At 49.5% G+C, this 25414-nt stretch overlaps 1 protein-coding gene across 1 annotated transcript; it reads left to right on the top strand.

The window, feature by feature from the left end:
• The first annotated feature begins 6802 nt into the window (after positions 1-6802).
• On the top strand, positions 6803-25206 carry LOC119111156 (putative imidazolonepropionase). The gene is made up of 11 exons (XM_037234984.1): positions 6803-6902; positions 11798-11960; positions 12350-12499; positions 13758-13929; positions 14197-14332; positions 16033-16174; positions 16525-16642; positions 16842-16949; positions 17257-17475; positions 18138-18298; positions 24273-25206. The coding sequence occupies exons 1-11, from the start codon at positions 6803-6805 to the stop codon at positions 24397-24399; spliced, it is 1596 nt and encodes a 531-aa protein (XP_037090879.1). The 3' UTR covers positions 24400-25206.
• Positions 25207-25414: the final 208 nt, after the last annotated feature.

Genomic DNA, 25414 nt, shown 5'->3' on the forward strand with positions numbered 1-25414 from the left:
CCTATGCGCCTAATTGGTACTGGGCAGTATAATATCTTACGTTACAGGTGTATACACGCTTACAATCGCCTGTTTTTCACTTAAGGATCCCAGGGTATTGCGCAATGCAGACCAGATCCAGCCCTTGAGCACACCAAAACATTGCAGAATCTGGGGTTTATTGCCATGGTAACCGGAGTTTATCTCTGTGACGACATGAAATCCTCTGACCAACCAATGGGCGAGTATGACGTCCGAATTCGCGGCTTCCCCAGAGTCATACGCTCTACATTTGCGGAGACCGAAGCTTTCTATTTTATTGTCTCTATAGCTTTGGTGGTGGCTGCGCCAGTCGGAGGCACCAATCAGGCCGCGTGGTGTCCTTTCAACGGAACATATATGGCCTGGTTGGGTTCAGTGCTCCCCAGTTTTTAATTTCTGAAGATCTCTTCCAGCTTCTTAATTGAGCTGTCTGACTTTTTGCATTTAGCTATACCAGACGCAATCCAAGACCGGCACACTGTATCGGAAAAGCCATAGCCCTGTAGATGTCAAGGTCGTTGAGAAAAAAAACTTTAACTACATGTCCTTTAATGTTGACCTTCAGACTCCATGTTTGAGATTCGGCGTTCCATGCGGGATGGCCTCACTGGTTTTCCACGATTCTCCTAGGTAGGCGGTTCCTTGGTTATCTCTAACTTCGACAAACTCGTATAATGCCAGGTTTGTCCTGCATTATACATTCCATGGCATGCTCGTGCATATTTCATGGATGCTATTGCGTTTGCCTGCCGCTATGCGAAGTTGTTTTGTTTTCCAGACACACAAGAGTCAGAGCTGCAGGAGTTTCCATACTGTCTGTCTTGTCATGTCTAATGTCCCTTCTACTGGTAATCTCGTCGCAAGGCCCGTGCGGTGTCTGGAGCTCCATCTGACCTCCGCCAATGACCTGACCAATTACCTGATTCAGTTACACTGGTGTTCGGAGCTTCTCCTGTCTTCCACCGTTGACCCGACCAGGTGACCCTTTGTACAATGGCATTTGCGTTGTCGGAAGCTCCAGACGTCCACAACTGACCGAACGACATGGCCCGTCTTGTCGCAGTGGTGTCCGGAGCTCTAGCTGCCCTCCACCAAACGCCCCTGCGTGGCCCATTATCTTGCAACAGCGACCGAAGCTCCACTTCTCCTCCAGTCATCCACTACTGACGTCGTGCCGTGACCTGCTATCACTGGTGTTCGGAGCTCGAGCTGTCAGCTAATAGCGGTCTGACCCTTGACCTGGCCCATCACACGTTTTCCTGAATACCTGCTCTCCGCCACCGCCGACAGCGTATGACCTTCATCTGTCACAGTAGAGGCCGAATTCGCAGTTGTATTTCAACCACAACCTAACCCTGTGGCTTGTCTTGTAACTGCGATGTAGTGAACATCAACTATCGTCCACCGCTGATCTGACCCTGTGACCCCTCATTTTGCTGAGAGAAGCTCGAGTTGACCCATGATGGATGACCTACGGCCTATGACCTTACGGCGGTGTCCAGAGTTTCAGCTGTTCTCCACTGATTACCGTCCCCGTACCTGTACTGTTAAAGCAGTGTCTCGAATGCCAGATATCCGCTTGCACCCCGCCTCTGTGACCTTCAGCCTATGTCCAAGACCTGTATCATGTCCCGGTGACCTGCAACCCGACGCCGTGATTAGCAAGCTGGCTCCGTGATCTGCAACTTGATTCCATAGGCTGCGGCCTGACCCCGTTATCTGCAACCTGGCCAATGAACAGCAGCCTAACCCCATGGTCTGTAAACTGACCATTAAACTGCAGCCTGATCCTGTAACCTGCTCTAGCTGTGTCCCAAGTTTTAACCGTTTTATCGCCCCTGACGGTGGCTTGCAACTCGCCTTACGTCTTCCTGAGCAGACTGCGCGCCGAGAACGCGACGAGCCAGACAGCCTGGCATTCAGCTCGCTCGCTAGCCGACCCAGGCCTGACCACCGGCCACTAAAGTCATCCAGTTAATCTCAACCAGTATGGGCTCGCTGCAGGGACAGTGGGTCGCGCTCTCAGCCACTGATTTACGAGGACACGGCAACAGTGGATGGTAGTCTACGAGCTGTTGGTGCGTGCTGAAGGTGACTAACACGACACAGCGTCGCTTCGCGGGCAGTGGTAATGTGTGACAACGTATGCTAGTGCCCGTGGCTCGCTTGAATGATCTCAGTCGTAGCATGCACGCGTTTGGTGCTTTTTTGTTACCTTAATGCGTGGAATCAAGGAGCGTTATACCCAAGCGTCTATGGCGCTTTGTAATGTTTAAGTGACGGCACTGGATACAGGACGTGCCCAGCTGTTAATAACAGCTGTAAAAATCAAACAGCTGTTAATAACAGCTGTTTGAGGTTAAAAGCCTTCTCCCCCTTTAAAGGAACTGTTTCAGATTTATATGGAATTTTGAAAGGAATAGCCGTCTCCAGGACCTTTCGGTGTTGTTCACAGTCCTGCTCCTCTTAGTACCCAAGCCCTTCTAGTTTCTGAGCTACACGACAGCAAAAATGACGAAACATATATTGGGAAGAGTATCTAAAAAATCACCTTGGTATTCATGCCGTCACAATAACGTGATTCATATCCTGTCATCCTATAAGCTATGTAGCGACCAAAGCCAAAAAACAAAAAATTGTCGAGGCTCCCATATCTGGCGCTCGTGAGCGCGAATATGGACCGTTAATTGGCTATCAATCGACGTTGTGCAAGGTGCGATGACGTAATCAAACCATGACACATTGACGAGCATATTTACCAAACAGAGAATTGTACCGTCTAGAATACGCTTTTCCATTTAAAAAGTTTACCAATAGTTAAACGTGAGCTTACTTCATCATACCTGATGTTTGCTCCAATATCTTTACGTATGAAACACACCATTTAGGGCTAATTTCTTTCCAAATGGGGCAGACGATCCTCAGGTGTTCGGAATCTGCGTTGCTCAGGCTGCGGATGCTGTCCTGAGATATCCCTCATCGCCGGCACTGAACATTGGCTAGGTTACATATCACCATATTGGGTTGCAGGTCACTGGGTCAGGTTATATGTCACTCTATCAGGCTGCAGGTCATGGGCCGGTTGCAGGACATCAAAGCAGGTTGCAGGTCACGGGCCAAGTTGCATGTTGAGGGGGCGACCTACACGTCACGGAGCAGGTTGCAGGACACGGGGACGGGTTGCACATCATGATGCAGGTGACAGGTCACAGGATCGAGCTTCCAGTAGTGGATGGTGACGCCAATGAAACCACATGACAAAACAGATGATATGGTGAGGTCGTTCGAACACAGCAGCAGGCAACAACAACAAAATAGATGAAGCATGAGTCCAGCATGTCATGGAATATATAATGTGGTACAAAGCTGGCTTCCTACGAGTTTGCCAAAGTTAAAGAAAACCGAGAACAACCTATCTAGAAGAACCGTGGAAAATCCAGCGAAGCCGACCTTACAAGTATGTACAGCTGTAACTTTTCTAATGCAACGTACCGGCTTCAGATTTTGTGCTCATCGCAACCAGGGCGTCATTGTGTCTGTACACCGGTTTTCAAAATAACTGAAAGAGTCCGCCTTCCATCGCGATCTTCGGCACACTATATGTTCGGTAATAGGGCGTACCTGCCCCTGGTTTAGTGTGCATTATGTTCAGAAAAATTAACTGCTTCCGTATGCAAGCTGTCAGGCTATTCTGAAGACTGCTGAATCTCCACTGTGGACCTGGATCTTGTTGTTGATTGGGGTTTAAAGGCGCGCCGACTTCTAAGATCATTCTGCGCCCTGGACCTGAAACAACGTCAGCAAAAGGGTAAGATGTCTTTCCTTAGCGACTTTGACACTGGAAGGGCTGAACTTTTTAGACACAGCCAAACGTTTTGTATTCAACGCGATCAGCCAGGACGTCAATATCGATCTGCACACCGACTTTAAAAATAATTTAAAGGGCCCGCCTTTTGTCGTGATCTTTGATACGGTCTTTCTCGGGTAATGTGCTGGTACTAGTACTAGTACAAATACCGGCACTAGATGTTGCGGTCATTATGTTCAGATTAATACACTGTATCGGTATGCAAAATTTGGCCAATCTGCATAGTCCGTTGAATTCCGAACGTGGGCTTGAATGTGAATGTGAATGTGGTGTTAACTTGACTAACGTGAGTTGCGCCCCTGGCGGGTGTCCGAACAAAAAGTCAAATGGATTAAATGACAGACGCCGAAGGATAGAAATTGGCAAGATAAAAGTCGAACCGAAAAAGTCAATAGGGCCGAAAGTCGACAGGACCAACGCTCGAAACCGGCAAAAGTTATAGGACAAAAGTCAAAAGGGATAAAAATTGACAGAACTAAAGACGATCCGGGAAAAACTCAATGGACAAAGATCATCAGGGCTAAGCGATGGAAGGAACCATGTTCTTAATTGATGTGCCGCACTTCACAATGGTCTTATAAACACGCAAAACCTCGATGTCATCATTTACAGCGCAGTTCCTAGTGTTTGAGCACTGGCCACATTCGCTGTCCGTTTTCTCTCCTGTTCTTTACTTAAAGTTCACCCGCCCTGCACGGAGGGCCGGACGCTTCTTTACATATACTGATGAGGACTTGAGTACTCCAGTGCTCACCTGAGCCTCCCAACCAGGGGGGCTTAGGTAAGCGTATTATGCACTTATGCACTTTATATTATGGTATGTACTTTATATCATTTTGGGGGCCTCAGCCAATCTCCCCCCCTCCATTGCTCCTCTGAGCCCCCTCATTGCATATGAGCAAGGAGGGAATACTGCGGCAAATCAATGCAGAACTATTGTCTTAACCTTTGGTACACTAGAAAGAAAGTACCTTAACAAATCACTATTTGTATCATATCTTTTTATCAGTGCCCTGTAGGTACCTAACGTTGTTGTCATGCTAACCAGTACATATATTAACCCAGGCTGCCAATGTTTGACAAAGTTGTCTTAAGCATAACGCCTAGATTGAGATAAAGGACAAGGAACTGCAATATGCGGCAGCATTTAAAAGTACAGGATGGCCTAGTGAGCGCGTGTTTTCCGGAACGGTGGCAAGTATATTCGTCGGATAATCGCGGCGGTGGCGGTTATACAACACGATCAGCCGCAGCGCTATCACCAGTGATCATTTACTGAGATTAACTTAAGCTGTTTTCTGTGAGTTACACCTCATTCTTAGCTGTTCATAAATAAGCAGCTCACATTGACATGCGAAGTCATTTTCCGCAGTAAAGCAGTTTAAATTCTGTGAAATATTAATCAGGTTTGTTTAAAAATTATGGCATCGAGATTTCAAACTCAAGTGACCGTAATCCGACTAGGTTTGGGGATAGGTCATGTCAACATTTTCTACTGAGACTCCAACCGATTTAGAAAGTGACTCCCCCCCCCCCCCCCAATGCCGCTCTGAGCCCTCTCCAGTGTGTGTGGGCAAAAAAGAATACTGAGGAAAAACACCAAAAATTGCCCGCAACTTTTGGCACTCTTCGTACATGAGCACATCAGTAGAAACATCGTGTTCCTTTTGCACTGCACTGTGTCCAATTGGTACAAAATACAACATTCGTACGCTGGCATAGATAGATAGATAGAGATAGAGACCTCATGGCAAGATAGAGACCTCAGCTGTGACCAAGTAAAGCATGCACGGAAATGTGACAAGTGAGAGGAAAATTCACTGTTTGCTATTAAGGCTGTGAAAACAATCAATATTTTCTACTCCGAAAGCATCTCGTTCTCATCGTCATACACGTGTCGGTCATTTCCCGTTTTGCGGTACTTAATGGTTTGCTTCCATTACAACAAATCCGTAAATGCACGAATAATAAATTGGCACTTGTTGGCATTAACGCATACTAAATTTTCCTGCAGGGACTTTTCTGCGCAATAATACGAGCAAATATACGATATTCTCACCTCACTCCACTCCAAGGAATCTACTATTATAATGTGTTGTACCGCCCGCACCGCCGGCCGAAGAAGCACGAGGAGAGCGGTGCTCGCCGGCACCCTGCATTGTGGCCGCTTAGTCAGCTCTCCGGTGACGTCAGCAGCGGTGACGTGCTTAGTCAGCCGGAGTCCTATCCCATCGTCTGGTACGTATGAGATTAAAATTTCCTCCTCCGTGGAGCTATCACTCCTGATTATAATCGGGTCCTAACTCCTACCGACCCTCGGCTAGGGCTGATTAGCACTGTCCGTAAAAATGCTGGCTGTGGAAGTTGTACCTTATTTATAAGTGTGACATCAGCATTGTCGGCAGTCCTAATATAAGCAGGCGTGAACTACGTCGTAATTTTATTCACTGATTCGAGGTATCACACCATAGATGCAGGAACGAGAACACCGAGATTGTACTCGGAGGGTGCCTTATTTCTTCGGCCATTTTATGTCCATTCGAATTCAGTATGGTGAAAACGTGATATTGTACGCCACGTCCGTTATGAATTTTCAACAGGAAAGGAGATGTCTCTAGACCGAGCATTGCCCGTAGGGGCATGGAAGTAGATCGCCGATTCCCCGTCAAAACTTCCGCTCGACGCACAGTCCTTTGCGTCTAAGGCGCACAAGGCTGCTTCACTGCAATGAAAAAAAGGGAGAACTGAACCATCCTCTAAGGGCGACGGAGCAGAGACGCTGTTCGGCCGCAGCACTGTTGCCAATCCGACGCCCATTGGTCCGCCAGCCCGGTGAGCCGCACTAGCGAGCAGTCTCGCTCTGTGATAGCGTTCTCGAACGACGTCCAGCCTATTTCTGATCGTGCATTAGAGATGCATTCGGAGCGATTTATTCAATACACGGTGCGGATGGCGGAGCTGATGGCCTCGTCGATCTACTGGCCTAAGTGCACTGTGATGGTGGAAGCCAGCCGTCAGGAGGCCAGGCTCGCTGGGAATCGCGTGTGGAAAAACGGGTGCCGGCATGATAGGTGCGTAGATTGAAGAAGCAGAATATGTGTATCTATAGAAATGAGCGCTAGAGTTGAGGACTCGGCTCTCAGAATTGGAAAATATTTGAATAGATGTAAACCTTGAAAACAAGGATTCGTATCCGGAAAGTAAGGATTTGGGCAAAACAATAACACAAGATCTTGAAAGTTCCACCCAGATATGTAAATAAAGTCGGTAAACATTATCTCAGTTCACATTTCCTTCACGGTTAACAAATGCGACACGTACATGGCGGCTCTGCATAGCACTGCGCCGCCTGTCTTCCTCTTCATTACGCTGTACCCCGTTTTACGCTAGCATTATTAGATATACATTCAGTTGATTAAGTTGGTGCCATATCAGAAAGTCACAAAAAGTGGATATGTTGGAGCGAAAACCATTGTTTGTTTTCAGACCTCTCAAAACAGAAAGTAGATCTTGTAACGAAGTCGTTTTTGCTTCTTCATGACTTACCGAATTGTTCATCATTTTACGTTTGCGATTTTGGAGACCGAATCATTAAGTACCACAAACATGAAATGATAAAAAGGTATATGTTGACGACGCAATAACTTTTTACAGAGTGGCTGGCAGCATCCCATGGATTTTGCTCCCACTTATCCAAGTTTTCAGTCATTTCAGATTTGGTACGAAGTAAGGTTCGTGTGTAATAATGCGTACGCAACAAAGAGTGGTACTGATTTTGATGCAAAGATCCGTATCCGATGGAATATACGTGGATCTCGAATGTACTCCAACCTCGAATCCGATTCAAAATTCGTCTGTCAAGGAATTCAGTCCCAAAATGCCGCGATTTTTCCATTCTGCCACGAGCCACCCCAAGCAATTTTCAGGGGACGCGTTAAAGGACCATGAATTCAAAACGAATGTTTTCTCCTGGGGAAATTGAAGCTTGCGCCGGACGTTTGAAAGTTTGCCATTACTGACCAGAGTGCACGTAAATTATATTGTAGGAAGTAAAAATGTCCTTTTGGTGTTTTAGGCACACCTTCGCTGGTTTTGGACGGCTTCGGTCAGGGGCGTAGTTCCACCAATGAGTTGGCGGGGAAGGGGGGGGGGGGGTTGAGTTAAGCTATGAAAATGGCAAACATACCCGAAAATCCTTCAAAAACTTTTTTCTCCGGATATGGCCCACCTTCCTCTCAAGTTTGGGGGAGGGGACTGGAGTCTAAGAGCCCTTATCCAGCTCCTCCCTCATCCACCCCAACTGAAACGGAAACTACACTGCTGGCTTCGGTACTTCACCATAGGTTTGCTAAGAATCTACCGGGTTTCCAAACAAGCCAAGCAAAACGTCGGGGTCTGGATGTCATACCGTGGAGCGGTGTAAAGATTCAGTTCGTTTCTGTGGGGTGGTACACGCACCAGAATGTTGATTTCTGCTGCTCAGCCTTCTCACCTTCAACCTCAATTTCAACTTCAATCGCCTGAAGAGGAATGGACCACGGAATGTGAGAATGATATTCGTGTGACTTGGGTTTCAGTTGGTTAAAATGTAACTGCCGCTGCTTCCGACGCCGCGGTGGTGAAAAATGATGCCCCCACATGTAGCTCGTGCAGGTCGACAAGAATATATAAATGTTCTGATGTCCCCTTAGATGATGCGTTGGTTCAAAGCATATCCACGGGATTACGTTCTCTTTTTTTTGGGGGGGGGGGGCGGGGAATGAGGGCGTTGCAAAGACATGATGTCAGATGTTGACCTATGCACGAAGTCAAAAGTTGAATGCAATGGACGTGCTAATTCATAATAAAACATCAAAGCCCATGAAAATGGCAGCAGCATACAGGATCATAAGAAACATTAAAGTTTATGGGGATTGCAGCAATATGCAGGATTATATGCAGACGAGAGCTTACGATAACGCAAACCACCAGTATGTATGGAAACACTCACATGGGCCAAAAACCAAGGTGCACGATCTAGGATTTGAATTCTTAAGTAAGAGCTTTGACCATGCACACATGTCACTGGACAGCGTTGGCCGTGGGCAGGCGGTTCCACGTTGCCAGCCACGGAAAGGAAATACGAGCATGTTGGCGTCCAGTCGGCACCTGGGCAGGTGGGGAGACATTGACTTTGAAGAACGCATCGCCTTCAGGGACTCATAGGGACGCAGCGTGAAAACGGACTGGACACTGGACAGCGGGACAAATCATTCGCATCTCATTTTTGTATTCTTTACTGTCACCCAAGAACAGGTAGCCAGAAGTGCCCTTCCCTCCATTCCAACGACGCAATAAACCGCGCATTAACGTCACAAAAAAATGAAATTCACCCTCGGTTCTTCCAGCTAAGGGTGCTTATGCTCGCGCTCATCTTTCATATGTGCTCAGCGCTCATCTTTCATATCGCATCTCACCTGGTTTCAAGGCGTCCTTTTCATCCAGCAAGACATCAAGCTGGGGCCAACCAAGAAGTCCATGTCATGCGTTGGCCAAGTTTATCGCCGGAAAGAATCCTGCCGGCAAGATTTATTGTGTTTTGCATAATTTGCACGCTACACTTGGTCATGCCACTTCAAACGCCTGGACGGTATGATATATGTGAAGGCAGTGAACTTGAATACTAAGTTTGAGAGCATCAGTAGCAGAATAAAGTCTAAGCCGGTACAGCGAGCTCAGAATCCCGTTGCATTTGTGTACGGCTCTGATGATCTGCTGCGCTTACGAAATCGTTGAGTCTCCGATCACACCGAGAACTTTGACGTGCCGCGAAGATAACGCAGTCTTCATGCATCGAAGTGGAAATAAATAATTTCTTTTAACTGTTGTTTAGAGCATGTGAGGACAAAGCCGGCTGTGACTTTTATATAAGCAATACAAGCTTTCAGCTCCTTGTCTCGGCATTACGAATTCTGAGTTCTTATACTGAGTTATCGACCTTCTGTATGCGGAGAGGTATTGATTAACCGTCGTTATAGAGCGCGCATTGGTTATATTATTAACACTCGACGTCTTAAGCAGTGCTTATGAGTGGCAGGTGGTGCGATGCGGGCACGGCGGAGAATGAAACCCCGTGCTTATGGTTTCCCAGACGCGCAGCTTAACCGTAGCATTACTGCTCTCCCCCTCCCCCGCCCCCCCCCCCCCCCCCCCCCCCCCACCCAGAAAACACCCATATCGATGTTGGATGGACGGTCTCTAAGTTTATATCCGTGACAGATTCCGAGAGCTTGGAGAGCTCACTCACACTTTGTACTCACATGGAGGCTTTATAAGCCGGAGCCGCCATGGTGGAAATCGTGGGTGTGTTTTGCTAAAGTTAGAATGTTTAAAGCCTTTTGTGAATTTCTCCTCCAGTTTCGTCCGCCTTTAGAATATTGGTGCGATTAACATTCACCACAGCCATTCCACTCACTGCAGGCTTATCTAACGAGCCGTTCATCTCAACCAAGGCTTCATATACGTAGGATCTCCGTCCGTTTTGCATCGTGCATGATTCCTTTTCGTTTTTACGATTCACCTACGTTCGTTTCCTCTTCGTTTGAACTGATATAACGGGATGTTCATCTCAACCAATGCTGCATTTACATAGGACCTCAGCCCTATGTGCACCGTACATGATCCCTTTTCCTCTGTTCGATTCACCGAATATCTTTGCTCATTCATCTGAGTGCTTTCCTTGTCTCGGACTCGGTGTGTCATTAAGACTAGTTCAGATTTCAGCTGTTTTTAAGCTCAACCTCAGCATCTTCCGGAAGTGGCGGAAAGCGGTTTATATATCCGATGCGTAGATGGAGTCATCACGGTCACGCCTACACTACTAACGGATGTCCTCAATGACTTGTGAGCAACTTATGAGCTTTCCTCCATGACTTGTGAGCAACTTGTGAGCTTTCCTCCATGACTTGTGAGCAACTTGTGAGCTTTCCTCCATGACTTGCGAGCAACACTTTCGAGCGTCTTTAGTCACAACCTGCCTCGGAAAGAATCATATTTTGTAAGCCGTTAAGATGCCGTAATATAACTTTATATTTGTCCGCGCTGAGTACCAAAGAGAGTTTTACGAACCTGTCCCTGAGCAAAAACGCTTTACCTCACTCAGTCGCCATGTGGCAGCATCTGCGATTGCGTTACGGCACTGGCCTATTCACATTCACTTCTGCTCTCATTGAACACACAACCACCACACGCTGCACAAGCCGTCCTCACTGGCGGCTAATGAACTGACGAGCCTTGATGAAGCGAGGCAGTTAGGGAGCGCGACGACGCTATAGTGCAGACATCGCTTGCATTGACGGTATTCGACGTTCAAAGTTGGACAAGCAGCTTACGCTCCCGGGGACCACCTCTAGTGAATTTCGAACACATGTACGTAAAGGTTGTCAGCCAATTCATCTCCACCTTACACAATGTGCGATAGCTCGGTGAGGTCCGTCGAGGCTTACGGCGTGCTGTACACGGAACAAAAGAGCTCCGTGACCAGCACATGGAACGGATTTGCTGTGGTTGACAAACCGAAATCGTGGAACATCGTGAGGGAATATAACCGAAATCGCGGAGTATCGCGAGGGAATATTTTCCAGAGCACGGCAGGCCAATGAGTCCCTGAGAAGGGCGCAGCGCTTCCACTCGAAGACAAGTGTCCGTCTATTTTAAAACAAAACACCCTGCTTTTGCCCCGCATCGCATGTTGGTGGGCGGCTGCAGCTCCTTCATCGGAGGGCGGAGGGTCCCCGGGTGGTCCTCAGAGGACACCGGCCCTCTGCAGATGGCGGTGTACCTGCGGACCGGTCGCTCGGCGTCACCTTCCGCCGGCGGGAAGGTCAGCGCCGATCGGGGCCCAGATTGCCCGGCGCTGCTCGCCGGCAGGCCGGCCAGCCGCCGGGCCGGTTTGTTTGGGCGATCTGACAAGGGGAGTGCTGGCCGGCCAGAGCGTGGTGTCGGCACGGCAATCGCCAGTGCTTCGCGGGACGTCGCAGTGCTGCGGTGTGTGGCGGTGCACCGGCTGTCTTTCGCCTACGCGGGAACTGCCGTGAGTTATTCCCACAGTCTTCCCGTTAAAGGCTGCAACTGTACCAGTAACTGCCACTGGGGTCGGTGGGGCAGTAGGTTTGTAACCCCGGTAACTGTCAGGCAAAGTGGACGATTCTATGCTTTGGCCACGTCAAACGGTTTCAAAACAAAAATGCCCCACGTAACATGTAAGGCGTGATTAGGACCACGGCTGGAGCTCGTGTCTGTTACCTAAGGCATTCACTGCCTCGCGCTGGAAATGCACGCTGATAAGCAACGTAGAGGCAAGCAACTTTTGCTTGAAGCGTTGCTGTACATCTCCCGCTCTGACCGTTTTACTTTCCAACTAAGGTTCCTGTTCAGCGGTCTGTTACAAGCTGCCCCTGCCACGTCCGTGTCGCGTTCCAGCTCGGCCGCCGCCATGCGTCTTCTGCTTCACTCGGCGCGCCAGGTGGTGCAGGTGTGCAGCGACGGTCAGCTGGCGCTGCGGGGCGCCGAGATGGGGCGGCTGGCCGTGCTCGACCGGCCGGACGGAGGCCTCGCCGTGGCCGTCGACAGGTCAGCGGGGGCTCATGCTGCCCCACCGTCTCCAGCTGCGTGCTGGGGCGGATTGGCATCAGCGGCTGGAGCGACATCCACACGACAAAATTCGCGGAATACCTGCTCCGGCAAGCACTTCTGCGATATGATTGCGCACGACTGCTAGCTGCTTTCAGCTTGAAGCAGTCGGTAGCCTGCCTGCCCGCAATCCTTGAGATGCACTATGGAGCCTGATTACATTCAGAACTGCTGTGCGTAGATTCCTGAGATGGATGCAGGGATCTGAATCATGACTTCTGGGTCATCGATCCTCTCTAAGATGTAATACCTATGGTAGAGTTAGGTGTACATGGGCTTTTGAGATTCGGGACCTAAAATTTTAGTAATGATTCTTCCCAAATCCCAAATTCCTTTCAGAGATTGTCAAAAAGTAATTCATGGTGTACTACATAGATATCCTTATTGTGTTGAACGGCCTTCAAAGAGCCATTTTGCTGGACTGGTTTTGGATAGTTTATTATTACCCGACGCAAAGCTAAGTTTTGCTTCGTCATTTAAAGTAAGCAGATCGAGGACCTTCAACAAAACCTCGATTGTATCCATGAGGTTTCGGCAGGACAGACAGTGCTGAACATTGTGGCGCGTTGAGCTTTCGCCACCAAATTCTGCCGTTCGTCTGGAATTGCGCGACCGGATGATAGGGGTCAGGGCTCACACAACAGTGTTTGGCGTGAGCTCCGGTCCCAGAAACCCATCCACTTAAAACGTTCGAATCGAATTTTTTGAAGAAATCTGCTTGAAACCAAGATCTAGTTTCCGACATTGTCAAAACCCCATCTGGAACGCAGACTTGGCTTCTACGATGCACAGACGCATCTGCTTATAGACATGCTGCACATGAACCTTCTCCAACGCAGATTACCAGCTACATCTTTGGTATATTAACCTCAACTCCGCCCGCATTGTTGCGTGAATGACTTCAAGCCTAGCAATATAAATACCAGCTCGATCATCAGCCACCATCAGTGTCCACCAGAGGCCGCGGGGTGATCGCTAGCGGGGCTTGTAGCAGGAGTGTCGGTCTTCTTTTGGTCTTTAGACCTTCGGAAAATTTTGCGTTAGTCCTATGTTGGTGCATGGAAGAAAACGAACCAATCTTCAAAAGTATTGGTCCCAAAGTTAGACTGGTTTATGCACTAATGGACCCTGACATACGTTGGGCAGCGCGCCCCAGCAACGCTAGACGTTCGATCTCATTCACTTTGCTTCTGCGCAGCGACGGCAAAATCGCCGCCATCGGCTCCAACGAGTCCGTGCTGGCCGCCTACCCCGAGTCCAGCTTCGAGCAAGTGATGGACGTGTCGGGCCAGGTGCTGCTGCCGGGCCTGGTGGACGCGCACACGCACCCAGTCTGGGCTGGCGACAGAGTGAACGAGTTCGCCATGAAGGTCAGTGAGCGCTGTCCGAAGAAGCCAACGGACCGTTACCAACGCTGCGGGCCTCCACACCGCACGCAAGTGCGTGCATTGGCCGAATTATGTCGGACCTGCTGTAACGAGCGCATTTACGCAGTCTGGGGACTTACTAGTCGTGCTGTGGTACCACCACAGGAGCCAATTCGACACGCCAAATCTCGATTATCGCGGAAGTGACCGATCGTTTCTAGAAGCGCCCTCCAATCCCCACTCGGCCTGACTCGGTCGACCTGTGCGCAGCTGGCCGGAGCGTCCTACATGGAAGTTCACCAGGCCGGCGGTGGGATCAACTTTACGGTGGAGAAGACGCGGGCGGCTTCGGAGGAGACGCTGCTGAAGGCGTTGCTGCCCAGACTGCAGAGAATGATCAGTACTGGTATGTTCAAAGCAGTTTATAAGGACTGGATCGAAGGGTTTCAGCGGACAGGGATAGAGAGGAGAAGAAAGAGAAGAGCAAAAAGGAGAGGGTTATGGGGAGGTATAGAATGGAACATATACAGAGCGAGAGGAATGAACAGATGGAGAGAGCGGGAATGAGCCAGGGAGAGGGACATAGTGTACATAACGGTGATCAGGGCGAACAGTCGTCACCTGTAAGTAACACATTTCCTCTCGCCTATGCTGAAAAAACAGCCATTGACCTCAGTTATCTGAAAAATGTGGCCCACTCAGCCTTCCGAATTCAAAACATACCCCTGATAACAGTCTCGAGAATGATTGCTTTCTCACCCACGGGCGGGAATATATATTCCTCGCTCAACAAAGCCTTGTGACCAGCTTCTCGTAAACAACTTCCTCTCCCACACTTTCGATTCTGAGCACTGCGTCGTGATTTGATCCAAGGTTTAGACAGACATTCAACAGAACGGAAATTTGATCAGAAGTTTTGACAGCCCATTGGATGCTGCATATGAATATCGTTCAGTTTGCCAACCGTTTCAAAACATGGCCGACGGGAAAGCACAATTCCTAGCAAAATCACGCGAGGTAAGACAATGGATAGAACACATCGGTGTTCAACGTGTAAGTCAGCAGTGCGAGGTAGCATGCCCATAATACCAAACATTACTGTTTGGTGACCAAGGACTCCTCCTCTGGCTTTTGACGTAGAACAGCAAATCGTTCTTCGCGTTGAGAATCTTCGTTTAGAAACCCGCGAAAAATGTATTCGTGTTTCTTGGCTGTTTGCAAACCAAGCCTGTTTTAACGGTTTCCACACGTTCGCACGGAATACTAAACACGGAAATAAGCTATAACATGGTAATCAAAAAGGAAGAGACGAGAAGGCATCTAAAGCATATTTAAAACACACGAAACCAAACGCCAAAATCTTCTCTCACATGTTCAGTTCTCAACACCGCATCAAACGCACAACAAAGACGTCGTTTTGTTGGGAATGTCTCGACGCGAGCGATATAGCAAAATGTCTTGCGAGCGGACAGTCATAATTGGGTGTGTATTGAGTATGGGCAATCAGACATCATATATTTGTATTGCACACACTTCTTTATGTATGCGACAGCGCCGGCCCTGAAGACACTACAATGTTCTTGGACTTTTAGAACACTATGCGGCAACAAATGTCTTCATTCCGATGTCTCCTCCATATTTGTTTTGTTATCAACGACCTAGAGACCAACGTAAGCCCCTGTTAATATTTTAGACCATGTGTTCAATGTGACTACCCAGTCATTGCCATTACATCAAACTGAATAAAGAGCATCAGTCACCAAAACAAACCACATCAAGCAAAATAAGTAGACGAGGGTGTTCTTAAAATCATGCGCGAACAGACCCGGCCTGGGGCACATCCCCGATAATCGACTGACATAGTTTTTCGCTCGTCTCAATAATGGAGTTCATTGCGCATTTACCTCACCCAAACTAAATTGAAAAAGTAGTGAAGTCGGCATAGCTCCTCCCGCACCCAATAAAAGGTCTACTTAGCGTTGCTGACCCGCATTCTTTCCCACCCGCGACGCGACCACTCGCTTAGCGTCAACCGCAGTGTGTGCTGGTGCTGAGCACGTGCGGGCACGATGTGCCCGCCCCACCGGAAGCTCCCGCCGTCCACAGGCACCACGCTGGCCGAGTGCAAGTCCGGCTACGGCCTGGACACGGAGACGGAGGTGAAGATGTTACGCGTGCTGGAGGCGGCCCGGCCGCGGAGCGCCGTCGAACTGTCGTCCACCTTCTGCGGCGCCCACTCGGTGCCGAAGTGAGCCGCGGTACCGCCACGTCGGGGTCGGACTCGCTGCACTGGTCGCCACGCTGATGCTTTATGGCTTTGCAAATCGATGCAGACGAGTGGTAATCCGTGATGTTTTGGGGCTAGGAACGTGTTCTTTGATGGCTATACCCGGGAATCGTTTGCCACGAAGCTGAAACGTCGCTTCGGGATTGATGACGGCGTATGTGCTGTTTGCCTGTTCATTTTTTTGTACTGTGTCGACATTCACCCAACTGCAAACGCCAACATCAAAGGTAACGACCAATATACTGTACATACAAACTTTTTAGGGTGCATGTGCCAAGACATTGACGCATACCTGATACCACTGTTTCCAGAGGAAAAACATCGTCAGAGGCAACGGATACTGTCATCGATGGCATGCTGCCTGAAATAAAAAGGCTCCGTGACCTAGGGGAGCTCTCTGTGGATAGCATTGACGTCTTCTGCGAAAAGGTGTGCAATTCAATTTGATACTTATACTTGTGCTAAGAAAGCTTACAAATAAGCACACAAGGGCATCAGACTAGCATTCAACCATCCCTTATGGCACCGCTCTCTGGTCTGTCGCCACATCCGTTATTGCTTTTCATTCTCTGCTTGCGTCTGCAGACAGCAGTGACGGGGCGACTGACTAAAGTTTCGCGGTCGGCAGGGCGTGTTCAGCGTCGAAGAAACGAGCCGTATTCTGCGAGCTGGAAAAGACCAGGGACTTCTGCTCAATTTTCATGGCGAGGAACTATGCAGACTCAACTCTGCAGAGGTACGCGGGGCCGCTGGCCTTTTTCTCCATTATTTCTTATCGTCTTCTCGTCAAGCAGACTGTGGCTTCCAGCTAGTACCCCGCTCGCAGCTGGTAATGTGTTAAACGTGTATAGGAACTCAGTCCCAGGGAATTCTCGCCATTGTTCGCAGCATTGTCAGCGGCTTAGGGCACACAGGCCAGTGATAAACCCGTGACGGACTTGCCTCTGCCAGACCCGTGCCTCCCTGGTGTCGAGTGAGACAGGCGGCGGTCCAAAAGTCCCGGCACGCTCACGGCCAGCTGGCTGCCATCCCGCGGCCGCCAGATGGGTGCAGGGCTGGGCGCCGCCGCCATCAGTCACCTGGAGCACGTCTCGCCGGAGGGCATCGGCGCCATGGCGGCGGCCGGCACCGTGGCCGTCATCCTGCCCACGACGGCGTATATCCTGCGCCTGGTGGCGCCGCCCGTGCGCGACATGATAGCAGCGGGCGCCGCGGTGGCGCTGGGCACCGACTTCAACCCGAATGCCTACTGCTTGTCCATGGTGAGAGTTCGATCGTGCTGCCTGCGTTCTGCATCGTACATCTTTGTCGTCACGTTCAGTTCTCTTCTTAATCCAGGGCCGTACAGGTAGGCTGAAGATGAGCTAACCTTATTACTAGAGCTTTGCTTTCAAAAAGCGAAAGCTTTGATTTCTAGCCGGGAAATTGATAAGGTGATGGTGTTTTCTCCTTATTCCAGCTGTGACGGGCGGCATTTAACTGCCATACTGCATAAAAATGGCCCAGTCATCTGAAAAAGGTGAAAAATGAAAGCTTTCCGCAAAAGTTGCAATCAAAATCACCGTTAGCTCAATTCAGTCACCATTAGATGCGAAACCCAGAACACGGGGCTCAACTCCCTGACGCGTAACCCAATGTTCACCAGATGCAAAATGCTATCTATCTGCAGCGTGGTGGCACATTATTGTCCATCAAAGCCTGAGTAGAGGCAAAACGTCACCATCCCTGTCAGATACCTTTCCGGGAGAGCAGTTTCTGTACGTTCACGCTCCCTGGTATCGCATCAGATATCAGCGACAGGCTATGCGTGTCATAGAGGTCTGCCGCTTCCTCTCTGTCTTCCCTCTTCATCACGAACTGCCACCGAACTCCCTGCCGCCGCCACGCGGGTGAACAGTGCTCGACTGCTGCCACGCTCCGGCAGCCGCTGGTGATGCACCTGGCCTGCGTGAACCTGCGGATGACGATGGCGGAGGCGTTGTCGGCGGCCACCATCAACGCGGCCGCCTCGCTGGGCCGCGCCGCCTCGCACGGCTCGCTCGAGGTCGGCAAGCAGGCCGACCTGCTGGTGCTGGACGCCCCCAGGTCAGGGTCAGCGGCGCCGGCACAGGGGTAGGACAGGTGATCAGAGAACGCAGGCCGACCTGCTCGTGCTGGTCTCTTCAAGGTCAGGCTCGCTGACCTGCTCGTGCTGGTCCCTCCACGGTTGGACTCGCCGACCTGTTCGTGCTGGTCTCTCCCGGTCAGGCTCGCCGACCTGCTCGTGCTGGTCTCTCCACGGTCAGGGGTCTGCTCGCACAGCGATGTCATGCACGCGTGAAAAATCAGATAAACACACTTAAATGCATCTTTAAGCACGAGCAAGGAGGCTGCTGAACCACATTCAAGTTCATCTCAAAAGAAGTGGCACCATTTTCAAACATTTCCATTGCTGTGCCATGACGTATATCGCACCTGTGACGAAGGTGTCGCCATGAACTCTTCGCAGAGTGGGCAGGTCGTCATTCGTGGCCAGCTTCCAACGTAAGGAAACAAGCCTTCTCTGGCTAAAGTGGCCTTGCAATGCATCATGCTTTGGTCATGCCCATAAGTGTTGTAATGGAAGGCTTATCTATGCACACATATATTTCCTAGGAACAACGACAGCAATATTAGTTACCTTTCTTCAGCATGTTATCAGTCATTTTAGCACACCAAACCGCAGGTCAGGCAAGTTTTCTTTTGGCAATGAGCATGGGAAATTTTCAGACCAGTGTCGGATTCCATTTTAACTTAAAACCAGCGCTCATAGGTTCCATAAAACCACCCAACACATTTGTACGACTGATTCCTTTAGTACTGCGGCTTCTCCACGATCACAGGCGCCTCCCACTCTCAGTTGTAGGATGGACTGCTCTCAGTGATTGAAAGGGCGCCCGTTTAGACCGAGGATGTCCCTGCGCATCATGGTCATATCCGTCATGACATGAGCCTTCTGCCGCACCATGGACATGAACTATCCGAACGATAGTTATAGTGCAGGTATGATCAACATTCTCGGTCAAGAGTGGAGTCACCTTCCGTATCTCAACCTTCTTTCACTGTTGCTGCTGACCTTGTCCCCAGACCTGGTAGCCTCTGCCATTGCTGCTGACCTAGTGCCCAGACCTAGTGGCACTCGACCTGCGAGCGGTCCGTCCAACTTCAGAGAAACAATAAATAAAGGGATATTTTTATCGCCCTGTTCTATGGTAGGGTGGAAAGTTACCAACACCACTTACCGGGTGTCGCCGCTCCTGGTAGCCCACCCCGTCCACCGGGTGGCACCGCCCCTGTTAGCGCACCCCGTCCACCGGGTGGTGCCGTCCCTGTTAGCGCACCCCGTCCACCGGGTGGCGTGGCAACTGGTAGCCCACCCCGTCCAACGGGTGGCGCCGTCCCTGGTAGCCCACTCCGTCCACCGGGTGGCGCCGCAACTGGTAGCCCATCTCGTCCACCGGGTGGCGCCGCCCCTGGTAGCCCAACCCGTCCACCGTGTGGCGCTGCCCCGGTTTCTAGGTGTTGTGCTGGCGCGTGTAGATTCGCACACTCACCATGTGTCAATGACACTTGCTTATAGCTTGTTCCGTGAGAGCAAGGCAATTCAGTCCGCTGTAAATCAGTCAGCTGTATGGACAGCTCTGTCTCAGTCTACCACACGTTATAGCGGCCCATACGTCCATCCCTGTTAGGGCTCCTCTGGCGGCAGCGTTTCTGAAGTCCATCCGCTCTAAGTTCCTGCGCTATATCCAGGAAAGCAAGCAGGCCAGATGCAAGCAGAAACAGTATCCGACATCTCGCGTGGCGTCGCATGATTACGTCATTAAAGATAAGTGCATGTAGCATTTGGTGGATAAAATCAGATCAACATGGTCGATCAGTGAACTTGGGTCTCGGCCATCATCTGTACACCTGCATGCGGCGTGACAGTTCGAAACGCGGTATTTCATATTCCACCCGGTACGATGACTCAAGTATCCACAGCGTCATTAATACGCAATGTTTCATTTTAGAAATCACAGCTGTACCAACGAGAGGGCGTGACCCGTGACGTGCCTCACCAAGCCATATCGCACGTGCATGAACCCCACTCTGTCATATGAAAAACTAAGCATCGCATGGCAGCAAAATAAACCAGGCTAGGTAGGGCCTCCTAAACTTCATCAGAGCTAAATTAATTCGATCAAAGACACATCAAACCCAATTACGAAAGGTTCCCTTTCCGAAACGTCCCGAAGGTTCTCGTAAAAATATTCAGCTCGGCTTATTTGACCCAGCTGGGGCTTGAATGACGCGACCAGCATGAATTTGAAAGAATTTCGCCATCATGTAGGATGATAAAATACAGCAAAGCAATGCGATGGAAGCCTTAAAGAACGGACCTATATTTCACGACCAACGTACGCTATCGGGCGCCTGAACCCGAAATGCGGCCATGATCTCGACGGAGTGGTCATATCTCATGGACTCTGACAGATAGGGTCTTGAAAGTTTCACAGGACGTGCGGGGTGTCTTAAAACCCATCGACTGAAACGTTCTGCAGCATACACTCACTGTTTCTTGGGTAATTCCGGAATACCCGAGGTGCTCTGCGGCCAGTGTCCTTGTCCAGCTAAAAGAGTAAAAAAGACGGTTACCGTCCTTCATTTTTCAGGCGCCGTGCACGCCCATATCGCATAAATAGCGGTTCATGTTGTTGTTGCTTAGACTCACCACAGATAACACAGTTTGTGCTTTCACTCATATGTTTATCAATAATATTACGACGTCATTAAATGTGTGCTGAAGCGTTAATCAGTGTGTGCAGCATCGGTCGATGAATAAGCCTCTTTCTTCCCAGTAGCATGCTTATTCTCACCTTAAGCAATTTATTAATCGTTCAGGCACCGTGTTTCGCATTTTCCTAGTCAAGCAATTAGCAGGGACACTTATGGAGTGTTCAGTGACTTTTTTGTCTTTCATTTGTTCTCACTCTCTCGCGCCCCATCTTAGCATTGTGAAGCCAGTCTCGTGCAATTGCTGGATGTGTTCAAACAACTGGTGTCCCACTGCCGCTGATTAGCCCTTGACAGACGACAGCCACGTACTGACGAGACGACGTCATGGTACATCGGGCTGTGTGGAGAAGATCAGACGCGTCAAGGCCCAACGTGCTATGATATGTCATGACCAGGGATCAAATAGGTTCTGGTCTCTTCGACGATCCCGTTTTCAAGACCACTTGTCTATGACGCAATTCTAGAATCGTGCCATAGCTATCTTTCGAGCACTTCAAGTCTATAGTCACACGTCCAAGCACCACAAGTCCGCACTCCGTTGAGCGTGTTGAACTTTGTACACAGAATGGCCTAATGGAGGAAACACAGTCGCGACGAACTTTGCGCAGCCTGTATTGCGCAGCGAACTTTGCGCAGCCCGTATTCTGAGTCGCACTCTGGGTCAGGCGCACTCAATTAAGTTCGACAGTGGCTTTACTAGACACATTTTTTTCCGTCACGCTAAGTTCATGATGGCCGTTGCAGTGTACCCAACTCCATCCTCTATGTATATTGCAACCAGAGTCGTCATTATTGGCGCGCCTCATGCCCGTCATTGTTGCTATGCCTCCGGACCCTTGCTTGGTCCCTTGTGGCAGCAGTGACCTTCATTGCGTGTCGGCTTGTCTCTGCGCACGTCCCCAGTGGCCACAACCATGCGTCACTTTTCGTAGCAGGTGCCAATATTGATGGCTATCCTGTTAGATACTCGTCTGACAACCTGCTTGTTTACTTCATCGCAGTCGACTTTATCTTCGCCTACTTTTCGTGCTTTCATTTTTCAGTTGTCTGTTATCCCGGCTGACTTTTATTCTTTTTGGAGTTGTCTTTCGGCTTTTCTCCGAATTGACTTTCACACGTTTCAACTTTTTGTCTTCCGACCTGTTCAGACTGAACTTGTATGCCTGACGACCGCCATCCTTTTCAATTCCTTCTTTCAACTTTTTCGTTCGCTCTTATTGTCCAGGAGCCCATGCAATACGACAGGGGTGAGCTCGGTTCTCTGTCTCATACTCAAGACACCGCCACTGGGACTCATGGTGTGGACTTGGGCCGATTCCTGCACTACCGTCATGCTTTACAGGCCTCCCTCATGCTGAAACAGAAAGTCAGATCAAATCTTAGCATCAGTTGCTGTTGGCAGCTACTAGAAACTTGTCATCTCCTCTTAAAAACACCCAGTCGAAATTGGTCATTTTAAAATGTACTCGCACATGCACCATCGTGGACACTGGATTTATCGTAGGCTTGCATGCCCTGCAGTTAACGCCCTTGCACGATCACGATTTACAGTGACAGTTCAACGAAAGGATTAGGACGAGGCACTGGTATCAATGAAATTATTGTTCGGACTATGGTCCTTGTCCGTTGGGTGTCAGTGTGCAAACTAACACACCAGACGAGGGTGTTACTCCGAATAATCAGTCTATCCGCGGTCTGACAGAGGTCATTAATTGTGCATACCTGCATCACTTGCAGTGAACGATGCCGGACCACGCTAGGGGCAGTTTTCACTCAGACGGCCTGAATGACGAGCTCTGCGGCGGAATGGTCCAGAACTCGCACTTCGAAATCTAATGTAAAGAATTACTCTTCCTCTTCTGGTTTTGAATCATAAATAATCATTAACTTCAGAACAGACAGCTACCCTGCAGATAGAAATAGCAATCATATGACTGATCGAAACAATAGTGGTCAGATTGCTTTGAAATCGTATATCATATAGCCCATCTTTAGCCCATCACAGCCCTTTAGCCCATCATAGGTGTTTTGCGTTTATCACGTGTTTGTGTGCGTGCATTACATTGTGTGCATGGCCATTGTATTTGCACATATCTTAAGTGTTACGACTGTTCTAATGCCTTCCACTAGCGATGGAAAATTTACTGGCGCAGAGTACTTATCAGCCGTATATTAAGATTGAAACAGCTTCGCTTTCGTTCCCTGTCTTCATTAAAAGTATTCGGAATGGCCCGAGCGGTTGACGTTTGGACTCGCACACGTAAAGAGCACTTGACTGCTCGCACCTTGAGCCAACCGCCTGGCTCCGGTCGGCTGAGCATTGTACCACGAGCTTATCGGGCAGGCATGACCGTGGATACATTTTTATAAGCGGAGGGACGCTACGATAGCGGCCACGTGCAGGTCGACCCTTCACGTAGGATCTCACTGGACCGGGCTCGATTTCGACGGCCGTCGTCTCGACTGACGGTAAAAGTTAGCGTACCGCAGCTGTCTGAACGACCGCCGCCCGGGCCAAATGCAGGAAATGTGACATTCTTGAGGAGCTTGTTGCCGCTTCCAAATCTCACATTTCATCCGCCGTTATTGGTCACGTGCGACCCATCGCGTCATGCGCAAAACCTGTGGCGCGGCGGGTTATGCACTAGGCAATGCGACAAGTTCGCTAAATCCACCGACACCCATGTGGAATGCATGATGGAATGAAGCGGTAAGATATGTCAACAAAAGTACGGGCATAGGCAAGGCCCATGTGGAATGTATGATGGAATAAAGCGGTAAGATATGTCAAAAGTACGGGCATAGGCATGGTTGTGTTTAGGAGCTTGAATAAATGTCTGATAGAGCTTTGTTTGAGCATTTTCCTTCATCCCCGTTATTATCGTAATTAGCTGCACGCACGCGGCTAATGCGAAGATAATGGATCTGCGCGCGTAAAGCTGTCCAAACTTCTCTTATGACTTTAACGTCATACATTGAAACAGGGAAATGCGTGCGTAACATACCGCTGGGACCAATTAAGAATGGTAACAAGCGAAAAGGGATGAGACTCCGCAGGTAGCGGATGGATAGGGTGAAGAGGATCTACGCCTGAAGCCCTCTAGTATGTGAAACATGCTTTGCCCAGTAGGTTCCCGAACGTTTTGAGTACGATGAACCATAACGGGACGCAAGTAATACCACTCACTGACGTACTCGTAGCACACGTGACAGGCAATCAGCTGCGTTGTTGGCATGGCGTAATCATACCGTCATCTTTCAGCTGGAAGCATTTGATCTATCAGTTCGGCGAGGCAGCCCACATCATCAGTCACGTGATCAAGAGGGGTCGCGTCGTGCACAGCCGGCCGGCCTCGGCGACAGCGGCCGGGGAACGCTGCCAGTACTGACCGGCGCTCGGAGCTGGCGGCGCCCGCCACGTGCCCCTGGCTGAGAGAGGCCCATGAATAATTGCAGACAGTAATGGAGGTGAACTATTCCCCTGAATAATGGAAGCCGTTGTTGTTCTGACGCTGCAGTATGTCGATGACGTTTGCTCAGATGAAGGCCACTTTGAGGTGCCATACGCAGCCTATGATATCAAGCGAATGTAAGCAGGTGTTCCTCACTTTACAACCGATAGGTCGACACGGGAACGACCAGACCTTCACGCGTCATGCCGAATACATGTGGCCAGTGTTTACCAATTCCACGCCTTCTGTTTTTGACGCAGTGTGTGCTATCGATGTATCTAACCGTTTGAAAACGTCGTTGTGCGATGTCTGCGTTCACTGGCATGCACTGGTACAGAGTTTATTATCGAATGTAATGGCTTAACCCGTGTCCTAAGGGGGGGGAGCTGAACATGATGGGAGAGCTTAAATGAGAGAGCTTGACATGTAAATTGCGAAGTCTGTCCGAGCATAACATACGAAGTGAACTTTGCGTCGATGTCATGTCGAGCATTAACGATTGGATTAACTCCCTAATGCACCGCTCATGCGTTTGTCGCAAACCACATCGCTTGATAAAAACTGATGGCTATGCGTTTGGCCTGGCCTGGTGGCTTCAATCGACGAAATCGACGAATTCGTCAAGACTCGAGCTGATCAGGACCACTTTTTGGAATACTTCTATAATTTGGTAGATTTCTCTTGGTTTTTGGATATTTTGGCTTTTGTGCGCTGGTTTCGTGGTTGACAATAAATGGGAGGACAAAGCGCACTCTTGAGTTTATCACAGCACACCAGGATATGATAATATTCTTCGCGGCTGCAAATGCGACTTATGATAACTAAATTATATTTAAACAGCACACTTCAAGGTGTTTAAGAAGTATGGGGCACTGTCGTGCAATTCGTCATACATGCTTGGTCCTGAACAAACTCGTCTTGTTGCCTGGTTAGCATACTTACCTTGTTACAA

Source organism: Pollicipes pollicipes, unplaced genomic scaffold, assembly GCF_011947565.3.
Source record: "Pollicipes pollicipes isolate AB1234 unplaced genomic scaffold, Ppol_2.1 Scaffold_7261;HRSCAF=8764_pilon_pilon_pilon, whole genome shotgun sequence".
Lineage (NCBI taxonomy): Eukaryota > Metazoa > Arthropoda > Thecostraca > Pollicipedomorpha > Pollicipedidae > Pollicipes > Pollicipes pollicipes.

Coding starts and splice junctions, on each gene's coding strand:
- LOC119111156 (XM_037234984.1), top strand. CDS start 6,803: ATGCATTCGGAGCGATTTATTCAATACACGGTGCGGATGGCGGAGCTG. Junction 16,175..16,524: donor GGCGCCCACTCGGTGCCGAA/GTGAGCCGCGGT, acceptor CACTGTTTCCAG/AGGAAAAACATCGTCAGAGG. Junction 16,643..16,841: donor TTGACGTCTTCTGCGAAAAG/GTGTGCAATTCA, acceptor CGCGGTCGGCAG/GGCGTGTTCAGCGTCGAAGA.